We start from the raw sequence: 23,285 nt of genomic DNA, 5'->3' as shown, positions 1-23,285 counted from the left end.
ATTCTGTAAGAGAAAAAGCTATAGCTATAACTCGCGCAAAATTGATCGTATGTTTTCTTTTAAAACAAAAGGACAGAAGGCTCACCAGTTTAATATACAGACTATGACTGGATCCCATAAAAACAAAATATACTTCTGAAGTGACATGCATTTGTGGTAATCAAATTACCCCCATGCATATAATCTATGAATGTGAACAGTTAAAAACGTATTTACCTCTTTCATTTACAAAATCTGCAGTTCCATCTGCGTGCCTTAGAAATGTTTTGTTTGATAATCAACCTTACTGTGTTTGAAATATTTCAGATTTAATTAGGATCCCCATTGGCTTTGTTGTAATTCTCTGGTTGACTGTTTTATTTTGTTAATATTCCTTTTTTTCTTAAGGCTAATTGAGGGCGCAATAGCCGAGTGGTTAAAGCGTTGGACTTTCAATCTGAGGGTCCCGGGTTCGAATCACGGTAACGGCGCCTGGTGGGTAAAGGGTGGAGATTTTTCCGATCTCCCAGGTCAACATATGTGCAGACCTGCTAGTGCCTGAACCACCTTCGTGTGTATAAGCACGCAGTAGATCAAATACGCACGTTAAAGATCCTGTAACCCATGTCAGTGATCGGTGGGTTATAGAGACATGAATATACCCAGCATGCATGAACCACGACAGAGTCATCGGCAAGTCGATGTTGGTCGTGTAACGGAAAGAAGAAGAAGAAGAAGAGGAGAGAGGAACAGGGAAAGTAGTGATGACATGAGTGGGGTGGGAAGGGTGATGAATTTTCGTCTAAAATCACAAATGTGGACAGACGTTAGACAAAAGAATGAAGGAACACACACACACAGATATGTGGGTGTATGTGTGTGTGTGTGTGTGTGTGTATTATGCACAAACACGGAGCTGCCGTTTCAGGAAAGTTTCACTTTCTCAAGGAGGCGTCACTGCGTTCGGACAAATCCATACACGCTACACCACATCTGTTGAGCAGATGCCTGACCAGCAGCATAACCCAACGCGCTTAGTCAGGCCTTGAGTGCATGCTTACATATTTGTGTACCTATGAAAGTGGATTTCATTTTACGTAATTTCGCCAGAGGACAACACTCTCGTTGCCATGGGTTCTTTTTCAGTGCGCCAAGTGCGTGCTGCACACGGGACCTCGGTTTATCGTCTCATCCGAAAGACTAGACGCTCAGTTTGATTTTCCAGTCAAACTTAGGAGAAAGGGCGAGAGCGGGATTCGAACCCACACCCTCACGGACTCTCTGTATTGGCAGCTGAGCGTCTTAACCATTCTGCCACCTTCCTCCTGCCGACACATACACACACGCAGGCACGCATGCGCACGCGCACGCGCGCACACACACATACACGCACGCACGCACGCACAACACGCTCACTGAAATGATTTGACACTGACGGTGCATTCAATGTTTGGCAAAACTGAGAACGAGTATCTTCGCTTGAAAAGTTCTCAGAGTATGGTTTACCGAATCTGCTGTCTGCCGTCGCCGGAAACATTGGGTCATGTGACCGTTTTGCAACAGTTGTAAACAATGGCAGACGACGGATTGAGTGTGAAGTGCTTTCTGTTTGTATTTTCAATATTATTTTCTTCCGTTGCGCTTGGGCAAAGCACTACAATAGAGAGTCATTGTACAGCAGCGAATTTTGATGTGCAGAATTTAACATCAAAGTAAGATTTTTATTTTTATTTTACTATGTCAACCCTCACCAGACAAAACAATCAGCAAGTTCAAGTAGCTGTAGTAGTAACAGTAGTTCTCTCTGGCATTTGACTGCCTAGGCCTCACGGCCTTTTTTTAATGTCCCCTTCGGTCTCCTTTGATCTGTGGGATACACATATGTTTTCTTTTACATGTACTGTAATTCACTCGTCAAAGTCAATAAAATTTTCTTTTAAATTGATGTTCATGTCAAGATTTGTGAACACATTAGTATTTTGTGCAAGTTTAGTTTCGATAGGTAGTGCATTCCATATTTGTGCAATGAATTTTTCCTTAGGTTAGTATTACAGTGCCCTTGCAAATTTTCATCATTGAATTTCTTGTACTCTCATAATCTGACATTCTAAAAATATTATTCACATTGACTTCATTAGCAATTTAACATTTTGTACGTTTCTGTTAAATCCCCACTTAGCCTTCTTATACCCTTTAATGAATGCAGATTTAAGTATATAAGTCTCTGTTGATAGCTCATAGATTTGCATTCTTTTAATATCTTAGTTGCTCTTCTTTGTGCCCTTTCTATCGCTATAGATTGTTTCTTGAGGTATGGGTGCCACACAATATTACCATATTCTGCTTGTGATTTAACCAATGCTTTATACAGTTTAAGAAATATATCTTTATCTTAATAGGTAAATGTACTCTTAATTATTCGTATCATCTGGTTGGCTTTATTTATTATATTCTGTATATGTATGTCAGATGATACTGTAGTTTAGTATCAAAAGTTATGCCACGGTCTTTCTCACTTTGACATTTCTCAGTGTCCTGTGTGGTGTCTTCTATTATCATATGGTATTTGTTTTCAGGATTTTTCCCCATGTGCATTACTATACACTTTGATACATTAAAATATAGATTCCATCTCTCAGTCCAGCCCTGTAACTTTTATCAGTCCTTTTGTAGTGTAGTATTATTTTGTGCATTGCCACAAAGTTTAGTATCATCTGCAAATATTTTGCATTTGCTTTCTATACTTTCAGGGAGGTCATTTTATGCATATTGTAAAAAGCTGTGTCATGATCGATAAGGTTTTTAATAAATTAATAATTTAAACTTCATTGAAATCACACACACACACAGACACAATCAGTTTTTAGTTCCAAAGGGTAATAATTAAAAAAAAAAAAAATGTAGTACTCAAACAACTGCAACTGTGAAAGGGGGGGGGGATGGGGGGGGGGGGGGGGTTAGTACAGTGCAGATTGTCACCTGCAGGCGATAGCTGATCCCCTTCTTTCATCAGTGCCAGCATGATTTCCAAAACCTGTGCTTCTCCAGTGATTGATTGATGCAACACACGACATTGTACCACCCAACAGTTTCTTCCTCTCTCACTCCCTGTCCCCAGTAAGGGATGTGTTGTCTTTGAGGTCAACTCTGGGTCAGCCACAGACCTGTTCTTGGCCTCCTCTCCACTCTCTCTCCTGGTTTTGCAACATCTAGCTCTACAGCTAATCCCCCCCTCCACCCTCTCTGCAAATCATCAGTCTGGCTTTCAATCACACCAAGCTAGCCATCTAACAACATTTTGCCACCACAAGTATTAATTGCCTCATCTTGTTTCTCTAACATCTTGGGTAACTTCTTCTTCTGCGTTCACTCGTATGCACACGAGTGGGCTTTTACGTGTATGACTGTTTTTACCCCGCCATGTAGGCAGCCATACTCCGTTTTCGGGGGTGTGCATGCTGGGTATATTCTTGTTTCCATAACCCACCGAACGCTGACATGGATTACAGGATCTTTAACGTCCGTATTTGATCTTCTGCTTGCATATACACACGAAGGGGGTTCAGGCACTAGCAGGTCTGCAGATATGTTGACCACCCTTTACCCACCAGGCGCCGTCACCGTGATTCAAACCCGGGACCCTCAGATTGACAGTCCAACGCTTTAACCACTCGGCTATTGCGCCTGTCCCTCTTGGGTAACAAAATCACAAAGGGTGTATGCAACATGCTGCTGTTTCAAGTCACTTGAGCTAGATTGCGCTTCATTATCCACCATCTTGAAATTTTCTGAGAGGAGTACCGACAGTAGTATTCAGTAATTACCATACAGAGCATGATTGGCTTTTGCACCATGCAGATAATAAAAGACCTATCAGATCAAGCTTTCTGACTGGTGGCTATTGGGACACACAAACTTTAAGTGAAACTGTGAAACATCTGAAATGATGCAGACAACAACAACAAAATACACACACACACACACACACACACACACACACACACACACACATGTATGTATATATATATGTATATATAAATGTTTGTCATGGGGCAAATAGCAAAGCATTTTTGATGATGTATATGTCAATTGTCATGGGGCACTGAAAATGTGAAGGCTTTAACTTTTGTGAAGTGGTCAGCTGTGTGGTCCCTGTCTTCCCATTTAACTCCATAGTTCTGGTTAGGAGCCGGCAGCGGGCCTAAAAACCCCACCTCTGCTGGGATTTGAACCCACATCCTCCCAGCTGTCAGTCCATGATGCTAACCACTTCGCCACAGCAGCTGGTGCTTGGATTCTTTGCAAACGGCAGTTCCAGAATCAACTCTTCCAGTGCCATAGTGGAGGCCATAAGTCTTTGCAAATTGAAGCCACTGCCATCAGTCCAGAACTGTATGTAGATCCATTCTGTGAAATCTTCTTTAGCCTCTCTTATAATCATGCTGAAGAAGATTGTAAAGAGGGTAGCGAGCAAGGACACAGCCTTGTTTGACCCCATTGTTAATTGGGAATAGGTCAGACAGAACACCGCTGTGTTTCATGTGCCCCAGCTGGCCTTTGTGGAGCTGCTGCAGTGTGGTGAGGAGCTTTGGTGGACCACCCAGTCTTGACACAATCATCCAGAGCCAGTTTCTGCTAACCGTATCAAAGGCTTTGGTCAGATCAGTGAATGATCCTTTGTTTTTGTACAGAGAGAGACAATGACGGGGTCATAGTTGGGAATTTAGAGTGGCTGATTCTGTAATAGGGTCAGTGCATGTTTTGTGTACTGCAGAATTTGTTTTTGTGTGTATGTTTGCACATGCCAGTATAGATGTGCTGGTGTGTGTGTGTGTGTTTGCATGCTTGTGTGTGTGTTTGTTTTTTGTGGACGTCAGGAGTTAAGTCATTTTCAAATGGTTCTTTGATATTTGATGATAGTGATTATGTTTTATTTCTGTAAACACTTTATCATATATACACATCTTTTTATCAACCTGTATCCATCTCTCCTCACTTCCATTTCTTTTCTTCCCAAATATGTTCACAGAAAGGGTAGGAAACTTTGCAGTGTTGCTCAGAGGAAAACAACAACAACAAAACAACATGTAGATTACTGTTTGTAAAACAGCAAGATTACTGTTTGTAAAACAGCTGTTGCCATATAGTGATATATACTGTTTTGATGTAATATTGCTTCATGTCCATGCAGGATTTGGAGGTTCAGTGTACACAGCTCAGCACATCCCAAATGTCTCCACCTGAAAGGAAACAACACAGTTACCAAAGATTGCCAGATCACTATGGCGGTTTGTCAGAATGTCAGCATGGAAGGTAGTTGCAAAAATGCTTCCGTGTGTGAAAGTTACACAGCTGTCAACAGCAGCTACAACCTTGGCAAGTATGTCCCTGGAAGAAATCCTCTCGACACTTCTGGTAAGAGATCAGATCTGTATGATCATGTTTTATACTCTTGAACTTTTTTTTTAAACAATAGGGGTGGGGGTGGGGGGAAGTCACTGCAACCATTTTCTGACAGCTTCTTGGCATCTTCAGGCAATAATAACTATGATGATGTGTCATTTTGACAAAAAGACTTGAAATTAATTATCCTTTCTGTAGCAGAGAGCAACAGGTGCAACTTATGTGACAATGAGAAAGATGCAATAGAACGCTATCTATATAGTTGTCATAACTCTCAATCCTTTTTGGAAGAAACTGAATATGTTTTAAGACAAACGTACCCATATTAACAGATAACTGTTTGATATTGAACTAATTCTATCTGGTGCAGCAAAAAAAACATGGCACCCAATTAAGTATTGGACTTAATTACTCTGCTCTGGAAGTTTTTTTCTTCATAAGTGCAGACTATAAAAAAAAAAGAAAACCAGATATATATATATATATATATATATATATATATATATATATATATACACACACACAAATGGAAGTCACGATCAGTTGGCACTGGAGCAGCACCTGTTGTGGCTGTGCAGACCAGTGCAGGAATGACAGTCACTGCCACAGCGGCTGCATTTTAAGGCGGTGTCTGCGGGGTTGAACTTGCGGGCTATTCTTGACAGAAAATCCCCAGATTGGAAATAGGCCCTGATGTCTCCATTTTCCTTTAAAGTGGAAAAATACCAGACACAACCTGGGGGGGCAGTAGCAAGGGATCCCCCCCCTTCCTTGTGAAAAAGAGAGACACCAGGTGCCTGAATTCATTATCCAACAAATGTTCTTTCTTTGGGGTTTAAGAATGGTATTTCTTGCTTTGATCATGGTATTTCTTGTACACCTTTGCACAAATTCAAAGATATTATGTACATGTTTTGTCATGATCCTACTTTAAAATTAGTACAGAATTATTCTCGGCTCCCAAAATGAAAAGACATCCTGCAGTATATTGCAAACTGAATCAAAACACTGTGCTGGGATCCCTTTCAGCCCTGCCATCAGGCACTGGGTTCACAGTGAGGTATCCACCAGGAGAGAACTATGTTCTGCTGCCCAACAACACCAACTGCACACTGCAGACTGTGATGACGTTTTATTGCAACACCACAGCGCTTTGGAGCGTTGAAAAATCCGCTCCAGTTCTCCCCGTCCCTGTGCAACCTTCCGTTCACTTTGTGCCAGGATCACACATTTGCACAGTGAGTATGGGTGTGTCAGCTGCTTTACCTGTTCATTGAGTATGGATCACATGTTTGCACAGTGAGTATGGGTGTGTCAGCTGCTTTACCTGTTCAGTGAGTATGGATCACACGTTTGCACAGCGAGTATGGGTGTGTCAGCTGCTTTACCTGTTCAGTGAGTATGGATCACATATTTCCACATTGAGAGTGGATGTGTCAGCTGTTTTCCCTGTTCAGTGAGTATGGATCACATATTTCCACATTGAGAGTAGATGTGTCAGCTGTTTTCCCTGTTCAGTGAGGTTGGACCACACATTTCCACATTGAGAGTGGATGTGTCAGCTGTTTTCCTTGTTCAGTGAGTATGGATCACACATTTCCACATTGAGAGTTGATGTGTCAGCTGTTTTCCCTGTTCAGTGAGTATGGATCAGACATTTCCACATTGAGAGTTGATGTGTTGGCTGTTTTCCCTGTTCAGCGAGTATGGATCAGACATTTCCACATTGAGAGTAGATGTGTCGGCTGTTTTCCCTGTTCAGTGAGTATGGATCACACGTTTGCACAGGGAGTGTGGATGTGTCAGCTGCTTTACCTGTTGCGCGAGTATGGATCAGACATTTGTACAGTGAGTATGGGTGTGTCAGCTGTTTTCCCTGTTCAGTGAGTATGGATCAGACATTTGCACAGTGAGTATGGGTGTGTCAGCTGTTTTCCTTGTTCAGTGAGTATGGATCAGACATTTCCACATTGAGAGTGGATGTGTCAGCTGTTTACCCTGTTCAATGAGTATGGATCAGACATTTCCACATTGAGAGTGGATGTGTCGGCTGTTTTCCCTGTTCAGTGAGTATGGATCACACATTTGCGCAGTGAGTATGGGTGTGTCAGCTGCTTTACCTGTTCCGTGAGTATGGATCACACGTTTGCACAGTGAATGTGGATGTGTCAGCTGCTTTATCTGTTCAGTGAGTATGGATCAGACATTTGCACAGTGAGTATGGATCAGACATTTGCACAGTGAGTATGGATGTGTCGGCTGTTCAGTTTCAGTTTCAGTTTCAGTAGCTCAAGGAGGCGTCACTGCATTCGGACAAATCCATATACGCTACAACACATCTGCCAAGCAGATGCCTGACCAGCAACATAACCCAACATGCTCAGTCAGGCCTTGAGAAAAAAAAAGAAAAGAAAAAAAGGTGAATAAATGATAGATATTAAAAAAAGAATTAAAAAAACCCACCTACTACCACTACTAATAATAGGTATAAGGCGCAAAAACCTGCTGAAGGCTGTTCAGTGAGTATGGATCAGACATTTGCAGAGTGAACATGGATGTGTTGGCTGCTTTACCTGTTCAGTCATACAGTCCTCGCTCCACTGTCCAGTGCCTGAGGCGATGGCAATGTGGCACCTGGTCGATGTCCTCTGCTGTATGGAGGGGATGTCTGCAGTGTTAGGCCTTGGCTCTTCACCTCTCTCTCTGTCTCTGTTGCTGTCTTTCTCTCTGTCTCCCTCTGTCTCTGACTCTCATTCTCTCTCTCTCTCTCTCTCTCTCTCTCTCTCTGTCTCTCCAATGTCCTACACCAGGTTTGCATTGGGTCTGTCACAGTTTCTGCTTTGTGTGTTATTAAACCTTCACTTAAAATTTGTTGTCATCTATTTTTGTAGCCATTGTACTTTAGTTTGAAGGATGTGTGTGAGTGTATGGGGGCGCGAGGGGGGGGGGGGAGTGTAAATCCCTGCTTTATCTGTTAAAGTATGTGTTTTCTTCAGTGTTTTTTTTTTTTTTTGTTTTTGTTTTTTGTTGTCGGTTTTTTTTTAGTGTGAGTGTGTGTGAGACCTTCATAAACATTGACAGTTGGGATTATATGCCATGAGATTTTGTTTAAGTATGTAGTATTTCACATTTCTCATTAATTTTGATTTGTCATTCCTCAGTTCACTCAGCTGTTTTGTGAGATTCTCTTTTGCTGTTGAATTTTGTTTTTATTATCATGAAAACCACTGTAAACTTTTGTGTTTTTGGCTTTAAAAAAAAAATAAAAAAGAAAGAAAGAAAGAAAATATGGTTAAAAGTAACAGTGAGTGATTTGTTTTCATATTCAACAGTGATATTCAATCTGATCAAGGATGTAAATGAAGTCCCACCACAAATTCCCGAGGAATAGTGCTGGAAACTGTAAAGTTTTCTTATGTCACAGTATCTGTTCTAACTCCTGTGCATAGTGCAAACAAGTAACGTTGATCTTCTTTGCTTTTAGTTGGTTAACCTTTAATGTTATAATTAATAGGTATAATTTTTCACATTGAGATATATATTCTTTGGTGATTTTTTTTTTTTTTTTTTTTTTTCTGAACGTCAAAATTATCCTATATGGATGTTACACACTGCATATTTACAAGGGAGAATTGAGAAGATACTGGTATACTGTTGATGTGAAAATTCGGTAATTAGTGAAAACACACATGCACATGCACAGAATCACACATACACACAAACACATACACACAATCACATACACACAATCACTTACAGACTGCCAGACACGCAAACACACAACACAACACACACACACACACACACACACACACACACTTACACACAGCAGTTTTACTGACCATAAGTACAAACAATCCTGATTTATGTGTGCACATAGCTTCTGAATCAGATACTCTTTTTTTGTCTTTTTTTTTCCATGGTATGTTTAGGGTTTTGTTAATTTTGTACCACTGATTTTGCAGTACAACTTCCAGTTTGATTTTGCTGGAGCTTGCCCAGTGACAGTCCCCAGCAGACCCGACCAGCTGAGTACGGGCAGTATTCTGATCATGATGTGAGTGCTTGTCTGGTGATGATGGTGATGTGGACACCTATACAGCGCCTGTCCTCGGTCACAACCAAACGCCAAGCACTTAAGAGAGTCCCCAAACTCCAAGCACAATGCAAACACAGAGTCCTCAAATTCCAGGCACTTTATGAACACAGAGTCCCCAGACTCCAAGCACTTTACAGAGTCACCAAACTCCAAGCACTTTACAGAGTCACCAAACTCCAAGCACTTTACAATCACACAGTCCCCAAGACTCCAAGCACTTTACAGAGTCACCAAACTCCAAGCACTTTACAATCACACAGTCCCCAAGACTCCAAGCACTTTACAGAGTCACCAAACTCCAAGCACTTTACAATCACACAGTCCCCAAGACTCCAAGCACTTTACAGAGTCACCAAACTCCAAGCACTTTACAATCACACAGTCCCCAAGACTCCAAGCACTTTACAGAGTCACCAAACTCCAAGCACTTTACAATCACACAGTCCCCAGACTCCAAGCACTTTACAGAGTCACCAAACTCCAAGCACTTTACAATCACACAGTCCCCAAGACTCCAAGCACTTTACAGAGTCACCAAACTCCAAGCACTTTACAGAGTCACCAAACTCCAAGCACTTTACAGAGTCACCAAACTCCAAGCACTTTACAATCACACAGTCCCCAAGACTCCAAGCACTTTACAGAGTCACCAAACTCCAAGCAGTTTACAATCACACAGTCACCAAACTTATTATCAGTATCATTACACACAGCAGAAGTTATTATGTTGCTTTTGCTTTCACAGTTTGTGGTTGTAGCATTTAATGCACATTATGTGTTTTGTTATTTTTGCTTTTATGAACGTAGCATTTGACATACTTTATCTCTTTGTGTATATATGCACGTATGTGCATTTGTGTATCATGTGCTTAATGTGTGTATCTGTGTACCAACATGTGTATTAATTTTGTGCAATTTTTGTGTACATACGTAGGTGTGCGCATGTTTATATATGTGTTTGTGTCTGGTTGTGTACAAGTGAGTGAGTGTGTGTGTGTGTGTCTGTGCGTGCGTGTACACACAAAAATTGTCTTATTTGAGAATAAAGTTGATCTGTGATCTAAGGAGGATGGGGGATGTCTTACAGTTGATTATTCACTGGATGAATTTCTGATTGCAGTATATGTCTCAGGGTGCACTACATTTACAGCTGCTGTTCTTTTTGTATTGTTGTTCATTTTGTTATTGCTGGCTTGTTTGTTTTTTTCCCCAGTGTGAACTCAGCTTGATAGACTTGTGGGAAAGAAACATGTGCTTCAGGTTTATCGTGCTGGTGATCAGACTTTTAACTAAGGAAACATCCGTTTCAGGTTCATAGTGCTGGTGATCCTGTATTTCGTCATGGGCTGCTTCATTAACATTGCCCGTGGTAAAGTCGGGGAAGAACTGATTCCACACCACCGTTTCTGGAGCATGCTTCCTGTTTACATCATGGTACGGAACGGATCATGGTTGTCTTTCCGTCTTTCTGCGTGTATGCCTTGTTTTGTAGTGACCGTCACAGCCTCGAGCTCTGTTCTGCTGTTATTTAGATGACATTGAATTTACTGCTGTTACATCAATTCACATGTCAACATTTGAACACATAGTGTGTCAGAATAGTCTAAGAAGAAACTCTGTAAGCTGTTCTTATTTTAGACAAGGGTAATTGAAAGACTGGGTTTTGAGAAAGAATTGAAAATGTTGCTAACTTGGATCAGAGAGAAAAGGTCTGTGACCCATGATTTCTGAACATTGGCGCTGTACGGTCCTTGGTTCTTAAAATCTCTTCCACAAAATATCTGACACTGTTCCAGCATTACATCTTTCACATCTAATCTTGAAACATATTTGTTCAAACAATACTTGAAACTATAAATCTTTTTCCCCTCGGTGGTCTTCATGTTTGTGTGTGTGTGTGTGTGTGTGTGTGTGTGCGCGCGCGTATGTGTGTGTATATGTGTTTGTCTGTGCGTGTGTGTTTATGTGTTTGTGTGTGTGCGCGTATGTGTGTGTGTGTGCGCACACGCGCACGTGTGTGTGTGTGTGTGTGTGTTTCTTTTCAAGAGGAGGGTGAGGTGAGAGGTGTGTGAGTGCTGTCATACTGTTTTAAAATCAGCATGTTCATGTCTTTTATGTTTTTATATATTCCTGTATCCATGCCTTATGCATTTTAAATGTGCATGCCTAGAGTCACAGGGTAAGCACCATACAGATGCAAATTAGTAGTAGCAGTAGTAATAGTGTGTATGTATCATTACAAATATGTTCCTGTCTTTTTCCAGGATGGCATTATGTTCACAGTGACCTGTGGAGGAAGATCAAAAGAAACATACGAGAGAATCTGAATTTTTTTTTTTTAAAGAAAAAAAAAGGTGCACTTTGTACCAGAGGGAAGATGGTCTATTTTCATATCAATTGTATTTTTCTTACATTTTGTATTCTACGGTATTGTCGTTCCATTTTGTACAGTATTTATTCCTAATGTCACAGTATATTTTTTTAACTGTTGATCAGACTTTTTTCCTTTTTTTTTTTTTTTAAATGTGCCTTAAGTAATTTCACGACAGCGAACAAGAAAATGATTTCATGATACCACTGTGCCTTCGTATTATTTTTTCATGTTGATTATTGGAGTGTAATGGTGCTGTATTCAATGGGCCTTTTCCTACTGACTTCACTGGTCAGTTTATTTTCAATGGATCGAAATGAATGGATGAGTTATGAAGTTTTCAGTATTCATCAGCTCACATGTGTGAACAAAGGGAGTCTGTGAAATAACCCTGTCTATCTTGTCTGTGTATGTGTCTGTGTGTGTGTCTGTGTGTGTATAGGTGTGTGTCTGTGTGTATGTATACATGTGTGTCTGTCTGTATGTATATTCATCTTCTCTGACACCAAATTTAGCTTGGCTTTGGGCGGAAAAAACGGAAAAAAAAGAGTTGTTTCCATACATTCCAATTATAGGGGTTTCAGTATTTCCTGATCATGAAACTTTTATTTCACTCACCTCTGGATTGACAAGATTTTTTTTTGGGGGGGGGAGTCATTTCTGGATTGATATCAGATTTGCGAAAATTGCCTTTCATCAAGTTGTGGTTTTAAGACAATATGTCATTCTCTTTTTGTGCCAGCATTGAAAAATGGAAAAGAAAATTCTAGACAGACCATACTAACAGCGCCATCAACATGTTTCTATGTTTATCGTTTGCTAACATTTAAAAAAAAAAAAAAAAGAAGGTAATTAACAAAAATAAACTTGCTGAACAATCGAGTTGGTGACACAGTTTACTACTGTTCAGTGCTATCTTGTCTCAGTTTTTTTTCTCTAGGAATCGTTCATTATTCAGCAGTTATTTTCATTATGAAATACCTGTGTGGTAAATTTACAGAAACGACTGGTGTAGGCTAAAAGTAACAGATAAACTGTGTGGATGTTTCCCTTTTTTTTATGTATTAGACTACGAAATGTTGATCTGATGTTGACTGGACTGCCCAGCTGAGGTGAACACTCACATCAACGCGCACAATTTGCAGTTCTACAAACACTTGTATTTTGATGGGGGGGAGGGGGGATGGGCACAATAGCCGAGTGGTTAAAGCATTGGACTTTCAGTCTGCTGGTCCTGGGTTCGAATCTCGGTCACGGCGCCTGGTGGTTGAAGGGTGGAGATTTTTCCGATCTCCCGGGTCAGCATATGTGCAGACTTCCTCGTGCCTGAACCCCCTTCGTGTGTATACGCAAGCAGAAGATCAAATACACACGTTAAAGATCCTGTAATCCATGTCAGCATTCGGTGGGGTATGGAAACAAGAACATACCCAGCATGCACATCCCCGAAAACGGAATATGGCTGCCTACGTTGCAGGGTAAAAATGGTCATGCACGTAAAAGCCCGCTGAACGAAGAAGAAGATGGTGACGGGAAAGAAAAGGAATAAATTTTGCATTTTAGGTGTTATCTGATTGTAGTAATTCAGTTGTTATTTCATAATGAAATCTATGTTTTTCCATGTTTCAGTTTCGGTAAGCAAAAACGAATTACATATCTTTGTCACGCACGGCGGCACAAGGCAGCCCTTTTAGTTTTGGCGCGAAGCGGAGGGGAGAGGGATGAACAGCGAGCGAGCGCGAAACGTTGGAAAGGTGATAGCCTGGACAGACAGGCAGGCAGTATATGGGGCAGCGCTCTGGCGCACCACTAACTTCGCGCTATTCTTTGCGGAGCGCATGTTACACGGGCAGTGTGTACAGCTGTGAACAGCTTCGCTGCTGCTGATAAACTGTCAGAAACAGGGTTATGTGCTTTTAAAAAATAATACTCTATGTCAGAATGCAACAAGAAGGGCGCTATGGGTGTGAATGGATGTGTGATTTTCTGACAAATTTAACGATACCAAACATGAGTAGGTTTAATTTCCTACAGGCAGTGTACAAGCGGTCCAAAACTTAGCGAGCACACGAACATTCTGTTCGAACTGAGGAACACACACGGAACGTAGTTCAATTTCAACTCCGTGTTGTGTGTGTACATCGTTTTACTTGGAGATAAAACTTGTATCATGATATACATGCATGTCTCCACGATACAACTGGAAGGAAAATATAGCCGATACATTACCTAGAGGTGGCAGACCGCCCCGGAATTAGTATCAGTATTTAACGATCAGCTCCACTGAGAACTGCTGCCAGCCACTTAAGTTTCACACTTCTCTCAACATCACGGGAAGAGAGACGGACAGGCAGACATATATATGCAGGGACAGACATACTGAGAAACAGAGGAACGTGTACGGAGAGAGAAAGGGGAGAGGCACAGAGAGAGAGGGAGAGAGACAGACGCAGAGAGAGAGAGAGAGAGACGCACACAGAGAGGGGGGGAGAGATTTTCGCCGACTAGATGTTTTGCGTGTCAGTATGTGTGCCTTTGCTTGCGACATGCATTTGGTCAGTCTAAAAGATACACCTTGACGATACCATGCTTTTAGTAAACGATCACAATGTAACGTACTGACATGCATTTGTAAGTTCTAAATAATAAAATCCATTCCTACCTGAACTTATAAATCCGTATGAACTCCTTGTTTGTAGTTGGTAATCCACTCAGTTGAAGTGTGACACTGACTAAACTCACCCTTTTTTTTCTTTTCTTGTTTTTTCCTTACAATGTGTGTGTGCGGGAGGGAGGGATTCAGGGTGGAGAAAAGAACAGGGCTGAAAATTTCTTTATTCTTTACTTTTTGATTTGTGCCGTGATTCTCCTGCTTGGGGTACGACTTGCTGACGCATGGGGGAGACAATAGTCATGTGCTCTTGCATGATGACACGCAGTTTGTCATCTTGTGACTGCATCCCTAATACTTTCTTTTGAGTGAATTGACGACTGCGTGTGTTGCCTCCCCCCCTTGTTCATTTTTTTGTAGCACTTGATACAAATGCATGTGGGATGTTTGCCCTCTTCATCATTCGAAACATCTAGACCGAAAAAACGAAACAGTTCAGAAGAATACTTGGCACAAAGTCTTGCATTCAACCCCTTATCTTTATCTCTTCTGAGAACCCGCTCACCACACACACAACACATATTATCCAAACATCTCAAGTGTTCACTGAAGGTGTGTTGCCCAGTCAGCAATGCTGCCACTACCGCACCAGATTCCATTTTTGTCGGCACTCACACACACACACTTAGGTCAAATAACTGGATGTAACACAAACACTCGGACAGTGTCTGGTAAATCACACAACACACTTAAAGTTCACATTCACTGGAATCATGTACACAAAAATGACAGCAAACAAAAACCGGTGTGCACGAATATGATTAAATGAAAATCACTTAAACAATACACCTTTCTCTGCTGGAAACATAGGCACAAAGAGCGCGGCGCGCGCTCCCCTCCCCCCCCCTCCCATCCCAGAGGAATCTAGGTCAGCAGCCGTGCTCCTGACCGCTCACTGAACTCTGAAACTAAATAGCTCTGCTGGAAGTTAAGCGGCACAGCCGTGCACGGTCTTGCCTGCATACCGACTGTCATTGTGTGGAGTGTAAACTTTATTTTCTACTTAATATGCTAGATTTTACCCTTTATTCTCCTTTTTTTCCCCCCTTTTTTGTCTTTGCCTACTCATGAGCAAGGGCAGCATGTGAAACAGACACATGGGCTTATACTCAACCCTCATAAATATAAATTTTTTTCTTGTCTGAGTTTTTTACAAGTGTACAGAGCTTTTGCTTAAATTTGTCAAAGCCAGGGAATTGTGATGAAGATGGGGAAAGCTTGAAACTTTGATAAATATGGCTGTGAAACAAATGTTACGTGGATTAATGTGATTGTAAAACGATGAAATGTGGATCAATGTGGTTGTAAAAGAATGCAATGTGGGTCAATGTGGTTGTAAAACAATGCAGTGTGGATCAATGTGGTTGTAAAACAATGCAATGTGGATCAGTGTGGGTTGCTTTTGGTGGAATCATTCCATGTTTGGTACATGTAACCTTTGGGTTGACAGGCACTCATTTGGGATGGTGTGCAAAATGTAATACGATTTGGGTTGATATTTGTCGTTGACATGTTTTGGTTACAGTTGTATATTCTGGATAGTTATTGTATTGTTACTTGGACAAAAAAAAAGTGCAATTTTTGTAAGTAAAAAAAAAAAAAAAAAAAAAAAAAAAAATCTTGCCAGTGTATCTTTCATTCATTTGCTAACAGTTGTGGAAGAAAATTGCATCATGATTACTAATGTGATATGTGTGGTTGTTGTAGTGTTGCAGTGTCTGCTGTACAATTTATCTTGATTTTTGTCTCTTCCTTCATGTTTCTTGTCTGTGCTGAATGATGTACAACCAGATAGGAAGATAGCTCCAGCAAAGTGTACAATTTAGAAAAAAACATTACAATGCTTTCCTGGCATTGTAGCTCCTGCAAAATGTACAGTTTAAAAGATATTACAATTTTTTTCCGGGCACTAGGAAAAGTTTTTTTAAAATTTATTTGAATCTTTATGAGAGAGAGAAAAAAAAAGGAAACCCTTCGTTTATTATGGATTGTGTATCAGTTTGATGAAGTGCAGGGAAACTGACATTGAGGCAGTGCTCTCTCTCTCTCTCTCTTTGATGAAGTGCAGGGAAACTGACATTGAGGCAGTGCTCTCTCTCTCTCTCTCTCTCTCTCTCTCTCTCTCTCTCTCTCTCTCTCTCTCTCTCTCTCTCCAGGGCTCCTATTTTTACAAGAATTTGCGGATTTCTGCGAAAAGTAAAAATGAGATTCAGCGTGAAAAAAAAATCAGTGTCAAAAAAGAAAAAAAAGAAAAAAAAGTTGACAAAATCTGGAAGCAATTGGCAGCTGCAAGAGCAACTGAACTGAATAAGTGTTATTTGTTTAGAGTGATAACTGGGAATATTGTTACTGTGAGACACTTACTGAAGCTGTGTAGGTGAAAACTGAAAAGTGCTGGTGTGTATCAATGTTTTTTCATCCCTGCAGATTAAGAATGGGTGTGCTCTGTGTGAAATGTAGATTTATGATGATGGCAGTAAAGTGCTGTAAATGTGCTCCGATTTGTGTCAGATTGCAGCATTTTGATTGTAAATTTCAAATTTTTTCCAGGACCCCCCCATGGAATTTCAGGGAATTTTTTTATTTTCCTCAGTGGCAGCCCTGCTTTCTCTCTCTGTGTCTTTCTCTACTTTGGTCAATGTCTCTTTTTCTCATTATGTGTGTGTGCATGGGTGTCAGTGAGTGTGTGTTTGAGTGTGTGTGTGTGTGTGTGTGTGTGTGCGTGCGTATGAGTGCTAGTAATTAAAAAAAAAAAGTTGAATGTAAACAAAACAATTCAAGTCAAACTTTATGAAAATAGAATTTGCTTCACATTGTTTGTCAGGATTCTGGATCACATAAATCATTATTATGTTTGTTCAGATGTGTGGTATTTCATTACAATAGTGCCATATCTAAACCAACCAGGATTGTATATACTTTGGAAGTACAGTGATTGTCTTCAACATTGATATCAAGCCTTAGAGTCATTACTGTTATTAGTTTCTTCATACAATTAGCAGCAAATGTATTATTGAGACATAAAATGACGTTAGGCAGGTTTCAGATGTTTTATTTGATGGTGCTGTATTATCAGTACAGACAACATAGCCATGGAAAATGGTTTTGTCTTTCATTGTAAAGGTAAAATATCTGAAGTGGAGTGTTGGCCTTGAGGTAATGCGTCCTATTAGGAAGCAAGAAAATCTGAGCGCACTGATTCGAATCCCATAGTCACCAGTATTTTCTCCCCCTCCACTAGACCTTGAGTGGTGGTCTGGACGCTAGTCATTCGGATGAGACTATAAACCAAGGTCCTGTGTGCCACATGCACTTAGCGCATGTAAAAGAACCCATGGCAACAAAAGGGTTGTCCCTGACAAAAATCTGTAGAAAAATCCACTAGTCGATATGAAAAACAAATAAAACTACACACAAGAAAAAAACAACAAAGGGTGGCGTTCTCAGTGTGGTGACGCGCTCTCCCTGGGGAGAGCAGCACAAATTTCACACAGAGAAATCTGTTGCGACATAAAAGAGTAATATAATACAAATAGCCTTTTACGGCCATCGGGGCAGTGAATTGTGATCCACGGTGTCCAGGGCTCAGCATAGAAAGGTGGGGCCCAATCCTCTCCTCCTGACACTTTAACCCTTTGAGCCCTGAGTTCCTGAGCAATTTTAACCCTTCTGCCTGAGCTCCTGAGCCAAAATTTGCAAATAATTGGTATTTAATATGTCATGGCAGATATAAAAAGAGTGCCCTGACCACCGCTTTACCGGTGGTAGAGAAAAATGACATAATACCTTGCCACTGGTTGAGCGGTGCGTAAACACTCGTGTCGTGTTTTGCTATTGGCTGACTTATATTGAAATCGATCTTTTTTTATCCAAAGCACATGCACAAAACACAGTGAAAAGGCGCGGCCATGTTGGTACTACGTTCACTGACGTCAAAATATTACGTTTTTTCTGATTGGCTCTTCAGTATAAGTCAACCAATAGCAAAACACGACACAAGTGTTTACGCACCGCTTAACCAGTGGCTAGGCATTATGTCATTTTTCTCTACCACCGGTAAAACGGTGGTCAGGGCTCAAAGGGTTAACCTTCACCAATCAGAGTCTGGTACCCATTCAAACCTGGGTGGAGTGAGGAAAATTGAAGTAAAGTGCCTTTCCACAGGATGCGACTCCGTGTGGAAACGGGGGCCTCGAACCCCGATCACTGGTGAACACTGGATCAGAGGTCCAATGCCGATCTACTTCCGCCACACTGTCTCATGTTGTTTTGGTTGTTGGGCTTTTGACTCGCTTGTGTAAACAAAGTGAGTCTATGTTTTAACCCGGTGTTCGGTTGTCTGTGTGTGTGTGTCTGTGTCTGTGTGTCCGTGGTAAACTTTAACATTGACATTTTCTCTGCAAATACTTTGTCAGTTGACGCCAAATTAGGCATAAAAATAGGAAAAAATCAGTTCTTTCCAGTCATCTTGTTTAAAACAATTTTGCACCTCTGGGATGGGCACAAAAAAATAAAAAATGAAGCCTAATTGTATGCAAACTGCATTTACTGTTATATTTATATTTTTTGTATTCTCTAAACTTGGCAGTTTGATCTGATATTCTAACCCAACAACAAGAGCAGTCATTATTATCATTTTTTGCTCAAACAGGAACTTCTTTTGCTAAGCATGGAAGTTTTATTAATTTGCACACATTTTGGTGCAGATAGTAAAAAAGGGAAATTACTCTGTAATTAATGCTAGGGGACTTAATTTGCTTTAAACTGATCTTTCTCATCTTAAACATTACATTTTGAAATTATACTCAATACATAAAAAGCTTGGATTTTTTTTTAAGTGTATCACAAGTGAGTCTTGAAGGCCTTGCCTCTCTTGTTTTTTCATGTAAAGGGATCCAAAAGAGAATGAAAAACACTATTGATGTCATGGTTTTGTTGAGCAGTTGTTGTGTGGTTGTGATTGTTGTGACTACCGCCTTCACTTCTGTGTTTGTACATCCATGTGTTAGTGTGTGAGAAAGGCATGAGTTGGTCATTTGTGTGTGGCAAACCTGTTGTACTGAGATACTGGACAGTGTTCTGTGTTCAAGTATCAAAACAATGATACAAGCTAATTATTGAGATTTTTTTTGTTGAAACCTTTCCATTTTTGTTGACTGTGCGTAAAATTTACTTTTCAGGGATCTAGAGTTGCCAAAATTGGTGTTACAAGACTTGCTGATTGCAATAATTATAATTTAATGTGCTAGTCGTGAACAGAATGATCTCGAGAAAAAAAGAAAAAAAGAACAACATGGTTAATGCATCTAAGGTAGTTCTCACTGTTCAAGTATCATCATGACATGTCATGATAGGTGTCACCATAATGAGTGTCATCACAAGTGTCATCATAACAAACATTACCATAAGAAGTGTCATCATAATAAGCGTCACTGTAAGTGTCATCAGGGCAAGTGTCATGACAAATGTAGCAACGACAATTGTTCCCATGACAAATGTTACAAGCGTCATCACCATGACGTGTCAATGTTACATGTGTCACAGTGACAAGCTTCATGACAAATGTTGTCACTATGACAAGTGTTGTCACCATGACAAGTATTGTCACTGTGACAAGTGTCACCACAAGTGTCACTGTGACAAGTGTCACCATGACAAGTGTCACTGTGACAAGTGTCACCACAAGTGTCACTGTGACAAGTGTCACCATGACAAGTGTCACTGTGACAAGTGCAAGGTGTCCCTTTCCTCACTGTGCCAAAGCCTTGATCTTCCATTCACTGCCAACACACAGTGGTTTTTCTGTTTTTGGCAATTCATTTTGTGGAGGGGTATGCGTGGAAATGGAAAAGTAAAAACAGAGGGGGTCAGTATTGAACAACAAAGAAGTATTTACCTATTTCTGGGTATGTTTCTCTGTGCCTCCAGTTTGCCTGTATCACTGGCTTGACGATGTTTGGCCCTGGCCTTATTTGATAAAGCAAGCGGTGACTGTACTTATGGCAACAATTTCATTGTTTATTTATACTCCTTTGTTTACTAACAAAACAACAACATTTGTTGGTGGGGATATGCAAAAATTATAAATGGACATAGTCATAAAATTTCAGTTATATAGTAATTGCAAAACTGACTGAGCTATGAGGATTTAAATGAAAGTGTGTGTAATTTTTCACCCACAAGGTACATTGATGGTAATCATTGGTTCATTTTTTTAAAGCACTCTCTCTCCCTCTCGCTCTCTCCGTTCCGATGGACATAGGCAAATGTTAGTAAACAATTATTTGTCATCTCTCTCTCTCTTTCTATCTCACTCTCTCTTTTCTCTCTCTCTCTCCAAGTTCTTAAAAAAAGATTCAATTTTTTCATTTTGTAGTTGTATTATTCTCATTTGCAAATTAATCTTCGTGCTTGAAGATATACAACTGGGTTCAGTTATGTACTGGATGCTGTATTTTGTTTGCACATGTTGTAATGTTGCGGTTTTCCTGTTGATATGTCGTTGATATACTTAAAAGGCGTTTTTGTTTTGTGTTTTGGGGTGTTTTTTTTCTTCTTTTTTTAACCGTAGATATGGTGTTTATTGGATCACTGTCTGACACCTCTATTAAACTGAAACTCTCAAGAAAAAATGTAAGAGTTAGTGTTTTGCTCATTCCAGTTGGGTATTTCCGGTGCAACTCGACTAAAATGCATTTAATCTGAGAACAGGTTTCATTTTTGACTGTAATTAATTTGTTGTTGTTGTTGTTGTTGTTTCTGAATCATTGATGTGCTTATTGATTTTGAATACTCATGGCATTGTACTGTATGGTGTTAACTGTTCATCTATTGCTTCCTTTTTGTTGAGTGAAATCAGACATACTTTTGATACAGTTTACAAAGAATTTGTACTTTCTTTCTAATTATTTCTAATAAGAAGATGGAACAGAATGGAAATAAATACAAAACAAAAAAAAAAAAAAAAGTACAAACTACAGTTCATATGTATGCATTTGTTCTGTTTTCTGCATGCTTTTCCTTTTTTGTTTGTGAGTAGATTTACATTGTCACATTTGTGTCGAGGGGTGGTGGTGGTGACAGAGTGCATGGTGTGTGTGTGTGTGTGTGTGCACGCATGTGTGTGTGTTTGAATATTTCTCAAGTACTGATACACACCGTGTGTACACACACAGACACACACACACATACACACACACGCACACATGCATGCACACAAAATTATGCTTATTGCATGCATACAGTGTGTATACAGCTGATGCCCATGCATAAAACCACACAAAAACCCATACAGTCACAAACATACATTTTTGGGTATGAGCGTGTGCTTGTGCTGCGCCCACACACACACACACACACACACACGACTGTGAGAGGAAGTGCATACAGTTCAGCCAGTGTCATGTCTCAAAACCTGAACAGATGTCCAGAGACATGCTCATCCATCAATGTATAAGAAAGAAACACCATTCCTTGTTCCCAGGCCTTTCATGCTCTGCTCTACTCACTTGCTTATTTTTTATTTTCCCTTCTGCTGCCACATGTAGTTTGGTAAGTTTATGTCAAAGTCTGTCGTGTTGGCAGATTCATGGGAGCTGTCAGACAGACATTGCTATGGAGACACTCGATCACTCTGGCTCCACAACTAGGCAACAACAGTGCCCTCGGTTGTAGAGGTGTTTTGCATATGTTTTTTTTTTTTTTTTTTTTTTTTTGCTGCCCCATCATCTGCACCATTTCAGTGGCATTACTCCCACGCCGCTCATTTAGATTCCCCCATACACGGCCACACCCGGGTTCGTCCGTCGCAGTTCCAGCGTCGGCAGTCCACAGGGAACCATCGATGTTAGGTCGCCCGGAGGCCACACACCAGAGGAGACCCTGCACTGCTGCTGAGTCACTTCGGTGGTGTTCAGTGGTGCCTGTTCTGATTTAACGTACTTAGGACACCACCTACTAAGCCCCCTACTAACGACAATAATGGCTTAGTCGCGGAGCCAGACTGAGTGAGCGTCTCTCCCAGAGTGGAGACCGCCACCACGTCCCTCAAACAACAGCCCCCCCATGATCCTGCCGACACTGACGACATTGACAGGACTCACCCCAAGCACGGAAGTGGAGGGGCATCGAAACTGAGGTCACCATGAGAGCAGGGCATGAAATGCCACAGACTTTGAGACTATTTTGTTTATATTGATGACGATGAAGGAGAAGGAGGATGACGATGATGATGACGATGTTGCTATGGAGGTCCATTTTGGTTTGGGACTGCGTGACAAGGCTGTACTCTACGCTTCCTGTCATAATGATATCCCGGCGTTAACCAGGCCCGAGAGATACAGACACTTGCAGTGTTGGTCAGGTAATTAGAGCAACACACCCAAAGACGCATCCTTGAAGTGGATGACACTCGACTGTGTGGTCCCAGTCTCCCCATTTAAGCCCACAGCACACTCAACTCTGGGTAGGAGCCGGCCACGGGCCGAAAAAACCCACCTCCGCTGGGATTCGAACCCGCGTCCTCCCAGCCGTCAGTCCGCGACGCTAACCACTTCGCCACGGCGGCTGGTGTTTTGCATATGTTTAATCAGAACAGGCATTGCCGCAGCCAGTGAAGTCACACAGCAGCAGCCTCTTCTCTGAAGAGTGACCCCATGGTGCTCAACACTGATAGATCTCTGAGGCAGTGTGACAGAATGAGATCCATTTGGGATGAGCAGTGTGGGGATAATGCCATTAAAATGGGACAGAAACATTCATTA

The 23,285-nt window shown here is 40.9% G+C and overlaps 1 protein-coding gene across 1 annotated transcript; it reads left to right on the top strand.

The window, feature by feature from the left end:
* The first annotated feature begins 1,552 nt into the window (after nucleotides 1-1,552).
* On the top strand, nucleotides 1,553-11,812 carry LOC143281906 (uncharacterized). The gene is made up of 6 exons (XM_076587192.1): nucleotides 1,553-1,691; nucleotides 5,171-5,394; nucleotides 6,412-6,620; nucleotides 9,348-9,439; nucleotides 10,792-10,915; nucleotides 11,746-11,812. The coding sequence occupies exons 2-6, from the start codon at nucleotides 5,262-5,264 to the stop codon at nucleotides 11,806-11,808; spliced, it is 621 nt and encodes a 206-aa protein (XP_076443307.1). The 5' UTR covers nucleotides 1,553-1,691; nucleotides 5,171-5,261; the 3' UTR covers nucleotides 11,809-11,812.
* Nucleotides 11,813-23,285: the final 11,473 nt, after the last annotated feature.

The sequence above is a fragment of the Babylonia areolata genome, chromosome 5, assembly GCF_041734735.1.
Source record: "Babylonia areolata isolate BAREFJ2019XMU chromosome 5, ASM4173473v1, whole genome shotgun sequence".
Taxonomy (NCBI): domain Eukaryota; kingdom Metazoa; phylum Mollusca; class Gastropoda; order Neogastropoda; family Buccinidae; genus Babylonia; species Babylonia areolata.
This window is presented reverse-complemented; position numbering and strand designations above follow the sequence as displayed.